Source organism: Acanthopagrus latus, chromosome 5 (assembly GCF_904848185.1).
Source record: "Acanthopagrus latus isolate v.2019 chromosome 5, fAcaLat1.1, whole genome shotgun sequence".
NCBI classification, from domain to species: Eukaryota; Metazoa; Chordata; class Actinopteri; order Spariformes; family Sparidae; genus Acanthopagrus; species Acanthopagrus latus.
In genome coordinates, this window is record NC_051043.1 from 4,436,796 (window position 1) to 4,452,828 (window position 16,033).

The 16,033-nt window shown below is 40.8% G+C and overlaps 1 protein-coding gene across 5 annotated transcripts in view; it reads right to left on the reverse strand.

The window, feature by feature from the left end:
* Positions 1–16,033, reverse strand: part of adgrd1 (adhesion G protein-coupled receptor D1) — a 56,991-nt gene that overhangs the window by 25,542 nt on the left and 15,416 nt on the right. Inside the window, exons 3-14 of one of the 5 annotated variants that reach the window (XM_037097501.1) lie at positions 15,548–15,664; positions 14,944–15,042; positions 13,628–13,750; positions 13,346–13,522; positions 11,319–11,579; positions 9,307–9,374; positions 7,680–7,829; positions 7,519–7,569; positions 5,999–6,119; positions 5,573–5,680; positions 3,699–3,774; positions 688–829 (exon numbers count right to left, since the gene is read on the reverse strand). In XM_037097501.1, the coding sequence (XP_036953396.1) occupies positions 688–829; positions 3,699–3,774; positions 5,573–5,680; positions 5,999–6,119; positions 7,519–7,569; positions 7,680–7,829; positions 9,307–9,374; positions 11,319–11,579; positions 13,346–13,522; positions 13,628–13,750; positions 14,944–15,042; positions 15,548–15,664 (1,493 nt within the window). Of the gene's footprint in view, positions 1–687; positions 830–3,698; positions 3,775–5,572; positions 5,681–5,998; positions 6,120–7,518; positions 7,570–7,679; positions 7,830–9,306; positions 9,375–11,318; positions 11,580–13,345; positions 13,523–13,627; positions 13,751–14,943; positions 15,080–15,478; positions 15,665–16,033 lie in introns of those variants that run through there. The other 4 variants (XM_037097500.1, XM_037097504.1, XM_037097502.1 and 1 more) reach the window with 4 other exon arrangements.

Here is a 16,033-nt window from a genome sequence, read left to right on the forward strand (position 1 = left end):
GGTGAAAAGAGCGGTTTCAAAATCCCATCAATGTGCGGAAAATTAAAAAAAAAATAAAAAACTTACATGCATGTGAAGTTCACTGCCACATCTACGACTTTACAGGGAAACAAGCTAATACAATACACATTTTGATGTTAATTTTCATTATGAGCTTTAACTGCATTTCAATGGAAAACTGGCACAGCCCCCACCATAAAGCAGCAAAGAAAAAATATGTTGTTCATAAAAGAAAGTTATTGTTCCTTTCAAAGTGCCCTGAGCCTGCAGTTCAAATGTCCATAATCAGTTTGCTTTCTGGAAGCCACATGCTCCGTGAGGAAAAATTTAGCCAAGCTAATGAATACCAAAATAGGCTTCGCTCGCTCTGTGCTGGGGAGTGCCCAGCTGCACAGGCCCTGCTCTGTCAGTGATAGACACTCTTCTTCTTACATAAGAGAATGCCAAAAATAGAGCTGATAGATTTCTTATGGGGTGGATCCAGCGGCTACTGTAGCCACAGGCAACCCATGGCAACCCTCCTTCCTCTGATAAGGTGGGCGCCTCACACTCAACAACTGTGCTCGGCAGCAGCAAAAAAAAGCACTCCAACTTCCCAGTATGACTGACTCACACAGAAAGGAGAAGGCTGGTAATGTCATGAGTCAAATATGGAGAACCTTGGTCATTTTATGTGTTGATTCTTACCATGACATGGGTGAGGACGATCTTGATGAGCGGAGCTCCAGAGAGGTTGACTGACAGGGCCGGTGAAGGCTCCACTTTCAAGGAGATGAGACAGCTCGCTACTTGGATTTTATGATCCTTGAAATCAGCTGCTTCATTTATTCTAAGAGACAGAATATGAAGGGATTAAAAGTTTTACCATTATAAAACAGTTTTATCCTCTTATAACATCTTGGTTTGATACCAAATAGGAGTAGGTTGTATTTGGAGTTAAGAAATAAATAAATTAAACACTGAATTACTTGAATGATAAACTAAAAAACGTCAAATAATTGCTTAATTTTAATCGCGGGACTCCCATCTGTTGTCATCCAACAACATTCAACCTGTACAGAGGCTACTAAATGTGTAAAAAAAAATTAAAAAGTGGCATTTTTTTAAAATGTTGTTTTTATTTTGATGTATGACTTTTTTTTATGTTAGCATCTTTTATTACTTTTTTAAAAATTTGGTTTACATACATTATAGAAACAAACATTATTTCAAATTATAAGAAATTAAATTCTAAATTGTTATCCTTAGTCATTTTACATTTTGAGGATTTTTTGAAAATTGACAAACAGCCACACAATTTGCAGAGGGCAGAGGATATCGTAGAGGGATAGTAAAGTAGTATCGTATCGTATCGTATCGTATCGTATCGTATCGTATCGTATCGTCCATTCCATAGTTTGACTCCCCAAACTGAAACACATCTGTATTTAACATTTGTACTCACCTTGCATGTTTCAAAGATAAACAGCTTTCTTAAAGGGATATTCCGGTGTAAGTTTAATCCATGGTCTAACACACCATGAGACAGAGTAAGACCCCCCTCAAGAGATCAAGCCCAGCGAGTCAATTACTGAGTGCGGTTAGAAATGCTCAATTCCGTTCTTTTCCCCATCCGATCTCGATGATAACTGTTACAAACTGGTAGGCAAGACAGATATGAACTTTGAATGCATTTCCATGGAGTAATAATCCTTGAGCTGCGGAACTCTACAGCACTTGGTATTCGATACGTTGGGCACCTTACTCGGTGTAATAGTGTGTTAGACCATGGATTAAATTTACACCGGAATATCCCTTTAAATTCTAATTCCTTTCTTTTAAGGTAAAAAAGTTACATGAAGTTTCTTTAAACAAACGATATCTGGAATTGTAAACCTTATAAAAATTTGATTTGTAGATTCATTGTAGCAAATTTTATTTATTTTATTCTAATAGCTCTTTGCATAATACATTCGATAAGCAGGTATTTCCAATTTGTAACATGATACTTTTGATGTATTTTTTTTTTTGGCCATCTCTGATTATCTGGCTAATACACCTTTAATCAAATCATTTGAATGATTATTGTCATCCAAAGTGAGGGGACAAGAAGACAGAGTAGGAGCCACAAACAGACACAAAAAGAGGTCAGGAGTGACATTAACTAATACAGACAGAAACACCCACATCAACACGTAAGTGCTACACACAGGCCCAGAGTTGTAGCATTTAAGTGGGACTTTGATCATCTGTCTGTATAATGAATCATGCTGACAACCACTAGTTTTTCAAAGCGATCTGATATGTTACAGTGGGATCATACAAGCATCACCTCTCTATCATAACACAGAGGGGTCAGGAAGCTGGAGAGACATTTAAAAAAACAATCTCCAAATCTTCTATCACATATTTTACATTTTGTACTTCCCTGAAGGACAGAGAGGGGAAAACAAGTTGCTTAATCGCTGCTATGTCAGATTTGGTAAAAATAAACAGGGCAGCAGCAGTGGAACAAGCTGGTCCGGTGGTGAGACATTAACTGAGGCATATGTGAAGCTAATAGCAGGGTGTATCAGTCAGTGAAGGTTGAGTGGTGAGATGAGAGATAGGCGGGAGGACAGATAAGGCTCTGGCCCCAGGCGGCGGCTGTTCCCTGCTTCAGGAAGCAGGGGAGCCTTTGCTCTTGTGGACCCCCCACACAGGAAGTACAAAGTAGAGCCTGACCGTTAATCAGTATGCTTAGAGCAGAAAAAAAAACAATAGTCAACTTATCACTCGATACCGCAAATTCTATGCTATCGGTATAGACGGTACGCAATACAACAAGGGCGCACCGCTTAGAGACAAACTGGCCTGGCATGTACAATTTTACTGCTTTGAGAAGTTATACCATGCAGATGTTCTTACCAACTTCTAAAACCTTGACCTCTTGTCCCGTGGCCATGCCATGCTTTAACTACTGAACTATTGGCCACACTGTTACACTACCCCTCTGGTGGCTGTGTTTTTTTTTTTTTTCCTGTCCTCACCGTGGACTGCTCCTGCAACAAGCAACTGCTAAGCAAGTGGCTCGGTCTTCGTACTTTGCACTGTTGGTGCAGCCATTGGCCACTGTCAGACCCAGGTTTCACCAATAACAACAGTTTGTAAAACATCCTATCGGCATCAATTGTTCAGCCAAACTGATTACTCAGTTGACCTCTACAACAAAGATCCCTGAATTTTTTAAAGACTGTTTTATTGTTGAATAGCTTAATCCGTGTATTCAGAATATGTTGATGAAGGTTCTCTGTCATCCCGGTCATGGCAATTATATTTGCTGTATCATAGGCAATTGGAATTGTTTCAGTTTTTTGCAGAAGTTTCACCTCTCATCCAAGGGGCTTCTTCAGTTCTAACTAACTGGATGGGAGTTACAGGCGTTTAAACCCTGTGTGGGAGTGTCCTTGCAGAGTCATTAAGGATACGGTGTGATAGAACAGTGAAGGGGAAGCTAGGCAACAAAAGTGGTTTTGCCAAGATTCACCCGAAAAGTATTCAGTCATTATTGGTACACCCCCAAGCTGATGGAAAGTAGCATCGCAGCAAATCCATAATGCCCCTAAACATTCACCTAAACAACTGAAAAGAACAACTCCATACACCTCTTTCAGTATTATCCAGAGATCCCAAAAAATATATTTTCATTTGAGTTTTTTCACATTGTCCCATCATCTTACCTGGTCTTGACAGGGCTTATCTCTTTGTAGTAGTTGTGCATGTTGTGGTAGAAGAGGCCAACAATGGTGGTTTGAGCTGAGGAAAAGAAGACAGTAGTTGAACATGGCAGTGGGCTGGGAATGTAAAGCAACGCCGCTAAAATGTTCACAGAGAAGGGAAGTTAATTAACGCTGCCTTGCCACTGCACGCTGGCACCGGCAGACTAATGGGACGACCGTAAACTCACACAAGGGTGATAGGGAGAGGGCTGCAACACCACATGGATGGTGGGAAATCTTACGAAACCAGCATGACTTCACCAGGAGAACAGAGGGTCTGACCCCCTCCCCTAATCTGACCTATCATCCAGCTCGGTCCCACCTCAATACTGCAAGATAAACAATGAAATCGGAGGAAACCCTTAATGGTGCTGTTCCTCCTTTCAAAGGCCCTCTACCCGGGCCCCGCTGACTGCCACAACAAAAGCTCGCTGATATCAAACAAATGTGCAGTACATGCGCAGCAGGAAAGGTTTTAGCTTTACAAGAAGCACTTTTAACAGAATGCCCCCTATTAAGTCCCAATAGAACTCAGCTTAAACTCAGAGAAAAGTATAATAAAGTGTCCAAACACACCCATGTGTTGCCTACTTTTTACTAAATTAGGGTATAAAACCTTCCCTTGAAGCATTTCATCCAGCCAGGTATTCAGAGTTAATTTGGTCCTGGCTCTAACGTGTCAAGCAATAACATCTATTCCCCTTCTGATAACAGTCCTTCAATGAATTATTAAAGCATTTTTTGCTAGTGATTATACTGCAACACGGTGCTTGTAGCAGGCAGGTGAAGCCAGGGGAATCTGACCTGAACACAAAGTCAAACAAACAGTTTTAACGCCTGCCGTAATTACTGCTCCCCCTGACTCTGTCCATTCTTTTTAATGACAGAGGAAAGTGGAGAAAAAGTGCTCTCTCTCATTCTTTCTGTTTTGAATAAAAGGGTAACTGCCAACATTAAAGTCATAGCTGGATTTCTACGGTCCGCCATAAAGTCACACAAAAGCTCTCATGGAACTCCCGTCCTTACACTGTATGCTACGTTAGTGGTCTTAAATCTTAGTGGAATAAATAACGGACCAATAACAAGAGCCTCCCAGCTGGGCAATTTTCTCTTGGCAGAAACAGAGCACGACGATGTGCAGGATTCACACTCAACCTGGAGAAGCTACTACATTTGATACGGAGAATCCCAAACCAACCCCATGATAGCTTTTTGCAAAAGCACAGATTAGTTAACGCGCGTGTTTTTGCAGCTTAGCGTTTGTTCGGGTTTAATTTTCTGTCAGTATTGTAACCACGCTTTGTTTGTGCTCTGGTTAACTTAAGGCACAAAAACACATTATGGTCCCCACAAACATGGCTGGAAATCTCCCAAGGTCTACTTAAACTCTCTGTCGCCACAACCACAGCTGGAAATTGACCCAAGTGTTCCTAGTAAACACCTGGTTTTGTCACCATAATCGTCTCTGGAAATCGTCACAAGGTCTCCTTACAATTATCCAGTGGTGTCATGCTCATGAATGTTAACAAGCCATGGTCTCTCGTCAAAAACATACACCACCTGATGTGAAAGTCAGGTCATGAACATGTAATGTGAATGTGATATGGTATGTTTTGTACAGATATCAATCAATTTACACTGTACAATCCTGACATAGCTGCAGTTTGCAAAAATGTGAATTGCCCGTGAAATGAACTATTCATGCTGGAGCGTTGAGGATGAGTTCAGAGGTTTCTCGGCCTGGGACATTTTATCTTTTGTCAGTGGCAGCAAGGAGAACAGGCTGTCAATACCAATAAAGATATGTCACTGTATTTAGTAATATTTTCACTTACACTGCATGGTAAAAGCCTCTCCAGGCACAGAGATGTAGCTCTTGCCCTGCATGGGGAAGCGGTAATGCGGCAGGTTGTAATTCTGCGGGAATTTCATCAGAGAGTAATCTGTTGGGGAAAAGCAAGAGTTGTTAATGAAAACAGACCGAGAAACGAGCAACAAGATTCATTTGTTTTATCAGGGGTGGATGAAAGATGTGTGGTGACTCTTGGGAGCGCAGGCTTAGTGGGAAACAAATTATCATACGAAAACAAGAAGACCCACACCCACAGAGACCTGTGTCCACCGCTTATCTGACCGGTATTTGCCCCCTTAATAAGAAAACTAATGATGTCAGCTGGACGCTCCATGTCCTTCTGCCCCAACTGTGTCCACACAAACTACAAACAGTGAGTCACCTCATGGAGAGCTGACAGCATACTGACCTGCAACAAAAGACGTTCCACCAAGGGAGATGAGAGAGTTCAGGCTGGGCTCCAGGTTAGTCACCATATGTTCCATCACTCTGTCCACTGTCTCGATCAGGCCGCTGACCACAGGGGCGGACTGCTCGACACCAAGCCAAAAGAGCGAAAAAAGGTTTACAATCACCATTACTTAATACTGACCGATTTACAATTATCATATGTAATTATATTTTATAATTATAAAAAAGACGTGATGATGTTACACAGTAATCCAGCCCATCCCCAGAAAAAAGGCTTCATAGGTTGACTGCGATAGCTGCTTGCTACTACCAATATTTGCATTTGTTGCTAGGCAGGGACCTCTTGTGGTCGTAATTAATATTATGGCAGCAGAAGAGGAAGTCAGGTGAAGTAGCATATTACATCTTTGAACAGTTCACACATACCATATCATAACATCACCATTGATTTTGCTACTGCTCCAGGGCTTTTTGTCTGCGATCTCCAAAGAAGTTGGTGAATGATATATCTTAATGAATGATGAATGACATCACTGGGGGTAATTTAATTGTTAAGATAACATGCAGTTTCCTCTGGAGCCACAAAAAGGTTTTTATAATACTTTTTTATAAATATACAGTAGTTCTCCCCAGAAAACTGTGTGCGCACTTTAATGTGGAAAATAGCTAACATTAGCCACCATAGGCTACTGGTCATTGTTTATTAAACTGAGCAATTGTAAGGTTTGTTTCATATGAATTCAACTTGGAACATTCAACAGAGGAATGATTTCTTTGACTTTTCTTACATGGTCTCGCCTTATTAACGTAGCATGCGTAACATTTGGATCCAGATGTTGTAATACAATGGTAATAAAAATCTAATCAATTGTATCAAATGTAATTAGATCAGTCACAGAAAACATGTAAACTTAAAACAACAAATCAACAGGCTGTGCAGTTTAAGATTAAAACGCAGACAAAAACTTGATAAAGAGTCAAATCTTCTGACGTTCAGCATGGATCTGATCAGAGAAGCTAATCACAGGGGGCTTTAATGAACACTGTATCTACAGTCCAAGACTTGCTTTCTCATACGTCAACATCTGTTTCAGCTTGTTGCTACAAAAACAATCATGGTCGTTCTGAGCAGTCAGTGTATCCAGAGAGCACGCTTGCTCAGAATGTCTTTCTTCTGGCAACAATGTGTTTGTATATAAGAGCCTGGAGATATGGCTGAGATGAGTGTACAGCGCAGGAAGCTGTGTGTTTACATTCAAAGCACCGTGTAGTACCTCATGATCAGCAGTACTGCATGTACACAACCTGCACCGCCACACACTGTACTTGATTACACACTATAATCCTGTTTGGCTACAGTGCCAGGTACTTTTAGTGCTGCTTGCACAAAAATATACTTTGTTAAATCTCATACTCATGGATCTCCTAAGTGCCTTGGATTAAACGATTCAGCAAATTGCATATGTTACATTATGTCATGTTTGAAACATTGCGCAACACCGGCGTAAACTCAATTACCTCTGGCAAGCCTGGAGAGGACAGAACTTCTTCCACGCTTTTGAGAAAAGCCTGTGTGGAAGAAAATGGACATCACGGAACTGTTGCATCATGTGCACATGGGTGGGCATTGTGTGTGTGTGTGTGTGTGTGTACTGGTTTTGCAATTGTGCGTGCGTAACCTGTGTGAGATTGTTGGCAGTGTTGTGAGGAATGGTCCTATTGGGCAGCCCCTTCAGGAAGCCCAACACTGGCATCGACTGCGAGTCCTGGGAGCTTTGGACCTCCTTACGCTGGCTGACGACGACAGGAGGACTCACTTCAGTGGCTCTCTGGGGAAACAGCGAGCATCAATTAAAGTTACTATCAGGAGGCAACCAGTTCCAACATACACAGGATGTTTGGTGACTGATTGGGAGCCTGGGTTGGGGAAATACTCTTTTTCAGCCTGGTGCTCTGAAGAGAGCTATTTTGTGTGCAGTGTTGAGCAGCTGTCTCCACTTTCTTCTACTTCTGTGTCTGTTTTCTACCTCCGAAGCCCTTTAATAAACAGAACAAGTCTTTTCACATGTGCTCTCAATATCCTTTTTTCCAGCTATTATAACTCCTAAAGGAAACAAAGGCTCAATAAGAATTTAGCTCTTTTCTGTTTTTTTTTCAAGCAACATGCCCATGTCTATTTTATATGTGTGCATGTTTTAGCCTGCAAACTGTGTGCAGTGTCTTCGAAGTGAATGAAAACTCACACCATTCATTCACTCAGGCAGCGTTTTAAAAAGTACCCAAAAGTCATACTTGAGTAAAAATGTACTCAAAATGTTTAGTGAAAGTGAAAGTCTATCAATAAATCAGTGCTGGTGGTATATGTAGTTAAAATAAACTCCTCTGTGCATGGTTTCTTGAAAGAGAAAGTTGCTTTAGGACCACTTTGTCTATTCTCTGTGGTTTTTATAATGATTAAAAATAACGACCAAAAGAACAGGACTCAACATGTAACAGCTGCCAGTGTGCAGAGATGCTGCCTGGTTATGTGCGTGTTTGATTCGCCTCTTCATATTCAGCTCTTGAAGAACCTTCTAGAACTACTAAAGATGGACTCTCTCTTGCCCAGCTCTGCTCATCCTGATGGCTGGCTAGCAGACGTCCAGTGGGTCTTTTTGGCATCTGTAGTGCTTTTAATTTAGAGGCTTTGTGTTTAGTAATTACTAAACTAAGCTTTTGTGTGTGTTTTCCACAAGTGCATGCAAACATTGTATATGTTGCGAGAAAGTACTGGTGGCCTATATATTTTCTAAAGATATCTAAATGTTGAAAAGAAACCAAACAAACATTGTTTTCCCCAGTTTTTGTGATTATATTTCTCTGGAAATATATACATATATTTGTATATTTCATATACTACTAATGATTAGTTGTTAATCAGTTGTTAATTGTTAAGAAATTGCTTAATTAAGAAGTGTGCATCCCCAAGAGTAACTAAAGTTATCAAAAAAATGTATCAGAGTAAGGAAAAGTAAATTTGCCTCTGAAATGTGGTGGAATGGAAGTATAAAGTAGCTTAAAATGGAAACGCTCCAGTAAAGTGCAGGTAGATCAAACTGTTCCTACAGGTCCAACTTGTAAGAATTCCCAACTTGTCAAATATGGTCGCTCGAGGATGGCCGCTGACCCTGACCTACATTCCCCAAATACCATTTTTTGATGCGTTTGGGATAAGACTCAAAAATCAACCTTCTTACAAATAGGAGCTTTAAGTCAAGCACTTGAAATGTCCCTAGTTCCATTCCACATCCGTCTCCGTTGACTTACGACTGTTGGTGCAGTTGAAGTGTCTTCTTTGGAGGCCCGGGGTGTTGTTGCAGAAACCATGGCCTGACCTAAATAAGAAAATACACAAGGCTCTATTATCACATTGAGCCACACTGCTAAAATGTGTGACATCGTGTTACATTTTCAAGTTGGGAAATCCCTCGCTCTTATATCTGAGAGGCATTTTTTTTTGTAATTGTGTGATCAGATCCTTTGTTGAACCTGACCAGGCCATGCTGCTGTGATGTAGCTGGATTTTATCAACATACAGCTTATAGTTTATGGGGCTGAACCATGCCAAGTCATGAAAGGAGATAGATTACAACATCCACAGAACCGGGATAATCAACCACATAATACTGTGCCCAGAGCTTCTGTACAAGGCTATGATACATTTTATGTCTTTGCTGTCATTTAATAAAAACAGCACTAACTAGCTACCAGACAGCGGCCATATATGGACGTACATTAGAGGTATAACCATTCCTGCTCTTCTTTGCTTCAATGCAACATTTTATATGTGTGCTCTGGAGGGGTAAAAATATTTTTCTGTAACCATAACAGTGAGGCTCTTTGCGCCTGGTAATGGTCTGCGGAATATATTGCTTTTGGTAACGACTTCTTAAAAGAAATCAGGGCAGTTTACGCTTCACACATCGTCACCAGTTGAAGTTCCAGCAGAACACAGAACTGTAAATACTTTTCATACTTTCTTATATATATTACCATACACACTATGGGATGTATTCATTCATTCACTAATGTTTTGTTCAAAACAAAAGGTCTCATCAGGCTTTAAACATAACTAAAATTTGGGTGTAAAGCAAATTTTCACAAGAGAATGACATTATTAAAGGGGCCAGGGATGGAAAGTTTCACAGTCCACAAAGCAGTTCTGGAGCTTCGAAGCAAAACAGTGTTTTTGGAAAATAAGTGATAAAATGGCTCCATATGGCTCGTCTGGAGTAATCCAAGTCCCTGGAAGACCTGGGATCCCAAATTGATTTAAAAAGATGTATTTTTTTTCAGCACACTTAGCAGGATGAAATGTTGGCAGTTCAAATTTCTGAAAACCACCTATATGTTCACGTTTCTACATGACGAGGGCCTGCATACTGTACCAAATTGACTTTTCTACAAAAAATGTCATATCATGTTCACATTACATGTTTATGATCATGACCTGACTGTCATATCAGAAGGTGGCAGAGTTACAAGCAGACGGCCAACCCAGTCGTAGCCATTCAAGATTGTGTTTCAACCTTTGTAAGTGTGACACCACTGGCACTGCAGCATTTGAACTCTAAAGTTGCAATATAACCACGTCCACAACATATCCATTGTTTTGCTGACTTCATTTAGTTGCCTCCATTTAGTTGCCTTCTAAACCAAGTCCACAGTTACTTCAGTTGTTTCAGAGAATGCTGCAACACTGTTTTGCTGTGAGGCTCCAAAAATCTTTTACGGCCCACAAAACTTTATCTGACTTTTCATCTGCATGGAGATGAGTGGATAGTGACTGATCCTTTTTTTATTTTTGGGTGAACTCTTCTGTTAAAAACGGTTCTAATAAATGTCAACCAGTTTTTAGCCTTTTATGGCACTCTTCTGACCGAAGGAGTTTAACAGTTAAGTCTGGTGTTTTTGCCCTTGCGCGCTGTAACCTCTCACAAGCAATCAAAATGATCTGCCCCCTGCAACCCAACATGCCTCTTCACTCTTCTAAATACTTATAAGGCAGAATTATGTGAGTCTTAACACTGCGGTGGAAGGTTATGACAGTGATTTTCGCAATAAGAGCTGTTTGACAGGGAGCTGTGGTATATTTGTATTGTTTAAAATGTTGCTGTTATTCATGAATGCTGTGGGTGGAATGGAGTGTGGATGAGGACGGAAATTGCTTTTTAACCCCTGTTTCCTCAGAGCGGAGTCAAGAGGGAGGGATCATTATAATAGATATGCCATGTGCTGGAATGACAGGAAATACTTTCCACTAGAGCGTGATGTCCTACCTATGGCTGCGCTGTAGTAGAGCAGGATCTCTTTAGGCGAAAGAGCTCTCTCCCAGATGACAAACTCATCAAAGGCTCCTGTTACGTAGTGACCATATGCCCTGTCGTTGCCAGTTCCAATGACAAGGTCAGGGTAGGGGTCTCCATAGTACTCCGTGACGCTGCCACCTTCTGTGTCACCAGAAGTGAAGGTCCCATTGATGTAGACCTTCAGACCATCCTTTTTTGTCCATGTAAAGAGAATGTGGGTCCAGTAGGGCCCTGAAAGAAGAATTTATAAAGTACTTGTGATTTGAAGCATAGCAGTTTCACAGAATAAACACAGCAAATGTCGCAGTTCACCCTAAAATCAAAAATACACACTTGTGGGAGTTTGCATTTGGAATACCCAACAGCAGTGTCACAGCGAATGAATGAGATTATGATCTGTGCGGTCCAAATACTGTTTGGACAAAAGATAAGTATTAAACATGTGATCTCGTGATTAGTTTGGACGGCGGGTTAAATTACAGGACTACACCCCGGAGGACAACAGGGGAGCTGCTGAGACTGGGTGGTTACTGAAAAATCACTGGAGTCGCGCACTTACAGTATCTGGATCACTGATGGACAAGATGTGATTATTAATGGCATCCTCCACCTATGATATGATACATGTTCCTTCTGTATGGTGGAATACAAAGTAAATAGCTCCTACATGACAGTGATCACAAGAGGGTCTGTGGATTATCTTGAGTAAAATCTAGAGGACGTATTTGCATTTTGGATGGTTACATTAGGAGTCTGTCTGAGGCATGTCAGTGTTTTCTTTTAAGCTAAATGCCAGTCTCGTATTAAGCGTATTAACATGCTACAAAAACAATGCTTACTTGCACAAGTTTAGCAGGCATGTTGTCTTGGATTAGCATGTTAGCTAAGATTCGCTAAATACAATGAAACACAAGGATCAGCATTAGCGTAGTAAGGATAAGTAATTGAAATTCATCTGACTGAAGCTAACGCGGTTAAAAACGGCCAATCACCAATGAAAATAGTTGATGATTCCTTTTCTGTTTGTGCCAATCTAATGAATTAGTTTAGTTTCAGCACTTTATTTTATTTGTCTTCCTTTTCTTTTCTTTTTCATTTTACAGTACTTAATTAATAAATCATGTTAGCCCACAGAGCATGAGGCCAGAGACTGTTCCTCTGCTGCCAGCTCATTCCAGTCAATTTTTTCAAAACAATTAGCTTACTTAACCTTGTTTTTCCTCAGGAAAACTGACCCAATGGGCACGACAGCAACTGTCTGAAAAACCCTCTGCCAGAAGAGAAAAACTACCAAAACACATCCCATTTTTGGTTAGAGTATAAACCACATGTGCTCCACTTAAAACATTTCAGACCTGTCTTTCTCCTCTTCATGTATAATGTAATATTCTCAGCCCTCACTGACAATTATATAGGTCACAGGGCACCTCAAAGCTTTCCCTCACATATGTGGCATGCAAGAGAAAGAACTGTCCTGAAACTTTGACATGTCACACTGTATGAGAACCAGATGACGTTTGATCCTCTGTAACCTTACCCTCGGATCGCAGTTGAGTTATGACACCCGGTGCACACAACCTCGAGCCTTCGCGGCAAAAGCAAAAGATGACAGAAGTCATCCGAGAACAAAACACTCATCTGCGACAGGTTTCACGTAACGTCGAGCCTTTCTCCATTTTTGTCGAAACAGTTTACCAAATCATTTCATCTCGTTTAAATACGTCTTTTTTTTATTTTCGGAATTGAACTCAAAGCATTGGTCACAGTGATCCATGATCATTGTATGTTTTGTACAGCAAAACAGATTCATGAAATGTATCTTCAACCTGCCAAAACAACACCCTGCTGCTACATCTGGTTTCAGTCAACCAGACCATGAATGCAATAACGTAACTAACAATTTTTGGTTTAAAACAACACAAATGTATACTTCCAGGACCAAAGTACATTCCCTATGGGTTCTAAAGGGGAAATGTAACTAAAAGAACTTGCAATACCTGGAACTTTTATGTTGACCTTCCATCTGTGGTTATTGCCTCGAGTATAAAACTCCACGTATCCTATGAAGGGATTGGTGTAGACAGAGAAGCCGTTGGAGATTACCTTTCCTCCGGAGGCTACAGCAAAACGGGACTCTGCCTCGTGGTTTTTCCAAAAAAAGGAGAAGGTAATCCCTGGAGAATGATGAAAAATCAATCAACACAAGAAGGCTGCAGTGGTTTGAGAATGACTTGTGTTTTTCCACAAATGATCGTATGCATGAGGTACAGCACACTCACCCTCAGGACCACACAAAGTAGGGTCACTGATGCAAGAATTCTGGTAGTTTCCAAAGTGGAGAAAGGTGCCGCCGTTATCTCCGTTCAGATAGATGCCCTTGTTGACCATTCCTTCAACAATATCTGCGGCGAAGAAATCGACTGCATCATTTCACTCAAAAGCTGTAAACGCTAGGTCCACTTAAAGGACAAGTTCACCCAAAATTCCGTCATGTCAAGTTTTTGTTAAGTCCTCAAAACATTTCTGGAGCTTCGCGGCAAAACAGCGTCGGAGCAATTTCAAAAACAGATGAAGTGCCTGGAGACTTGTCTTAAAACTTTAACTTAACTTAAATGGCTCCGTATAGCTCATACAGTGTTATTTAAGTCTCTGGAAGCCCTGAGATCTGAAACTGATTAAAAATGTCAGTGTGCATCCCGTCTGAAGTGCGTTAAAGACGATGTCAAAAAATATATTTTCGAAATACTTTCTGGGCTTCCTGAGAGGTGGAATTAAGCCAGAAGAGTTGTACGGAGACATGCTATGTCTTTTAGTTGTTTTTCCACATTTTTAAACAAGTCCCATACTACTTCAGTTGTTAAGGCAATATACTTAAATGTCATTTTGCTGTGAAGCTCCAGAAATGTTTGTGGACTATGCACCTTCATTGGTTTTTTCATCGGTATGGACTGAATTTTCAAGTCTGGGTGAAGTTCTTTTAAGTGCCAAAATGTTCAGTTACATATTTGTTAAATCAAATCATGCTCAGTTCCTCAAAAGTCAATAAATCATACATTCTTTTCGCAGCAGAGGAATATCAGGGTTTTACAGCTTTCTCAGTATCTCTTGCCTTTGTGGCTCTAGAATACAAAGGCAATAATGAGCGGCTTAAATGAACATTAATGATTTATTAAATGGCCAAGAGTTCCTCATCTTTAGTTATCCAGCATGTATTGTTTATTTCTTTGCACCACTTGTACTGTCATGAAACACATAACTGTTGACTTGTAAAGACTTTTATAGTTTTTTTTTTCACATGACATTGTGCAGCACAGAGCTGACCTTTCACCGTTATTTAACATATCTGTTCAGCTTCTTCTCCTTGCCGTTTGTCTATTTTTGTACGTACACTGAGAGCAACATAATCTCGGAGTCAAACTCTTTGCATGTATTGACATACAGGTCCAACAAAGCCGACTTCTGACTTTGATCTTGGGCTTAACCAGGTGAAAAAGTGCCAAATACTCAGCTCAACAGATCCAGAGAGGACAACAGAGAAGAAAACGTGGGTGATGCACGCATGAATCTCAGTGAGCGGAAAGTGACGGATCCTCACCTACTGTCGCAGAAATGTTAGTGTAGGTAGAGTCATTGGTATACACATAGGAAGAGTTATGGGAGGAAGGGAGCACAGTGTGGTTGTGGATTCTGACAGCTGGACAGAGACAACGGAGATAGACAGTGATTCACACCTATATTGACACATAACAGAGGAGAACAGTGAAAGGAGGACAACAGGAGGGACGTGGTGTGCAGGTATGAGAATGAGTGATGCTGAGCGCAAAGAGGATCTTCCTGAACTCAGAGTGACTCCACACATCACACTCATGTCTATACCTGATCCCTCTGCAACTTTAGACATTGATCTGAAAACTTGCATCAACCAATCTGGTGACAACATGGCTGCAGACTCAATACGGCAGAACTTAACTCATTGGTACGAATCAGAATTATGATAATTCCTTGCATTTTGTCAGACGTTTTACTACCTTCAGATAATCAGATACTACATAACAAAGAACAGCGGCGCATTCAAAAAAAAAAAGCATGGTGATGGCTGGAAGGTGGGTGGTGGCAAACAGCTCGAGTACCATGCAGACAGAGACGTTTAGGTGATGCATTCCCATGAGCGTGTGCAGCCGGGTTACGTATACACATACTTATGTTGCTTCCGTTAACATAACCTGGTCTGTTTCCAATCTGGTCCCAAAGTTCGTGGATTCCGTCCACGGCATCGAGGGGCCAGTAATGCGAGGCCGTGGCCAACACCTGCAGGCCTGGACGGACAGAGTTCACGGGTAGACAAGCACCAAGAAAGATCATTACTTTAAATGTATTTTCAGGTTGCTTTTGGGGGATTTTGTGAGAGATTAAGATTAATTAATTTTTTGGGGTTCCAGCTTTTTAAATGTGATTATTTTACGGTGTCCCTTTCTACTCTGTAACAGTAAACTGCATACCTTTGGGTTGCGGACAAAGCAAGTCATTTGACGACCATCATCTTTTTTGGGGGGTAAAAACTGATCTGCATTTTTCACCGTTTTCTATTTATTATCCAGACCAAATAGCTACTCAATTAATCCATGAAATAGACAATCGAAAAAGAAAATAATAGTTAGTTGAAGCCCTACAGTTTGCAATATTTG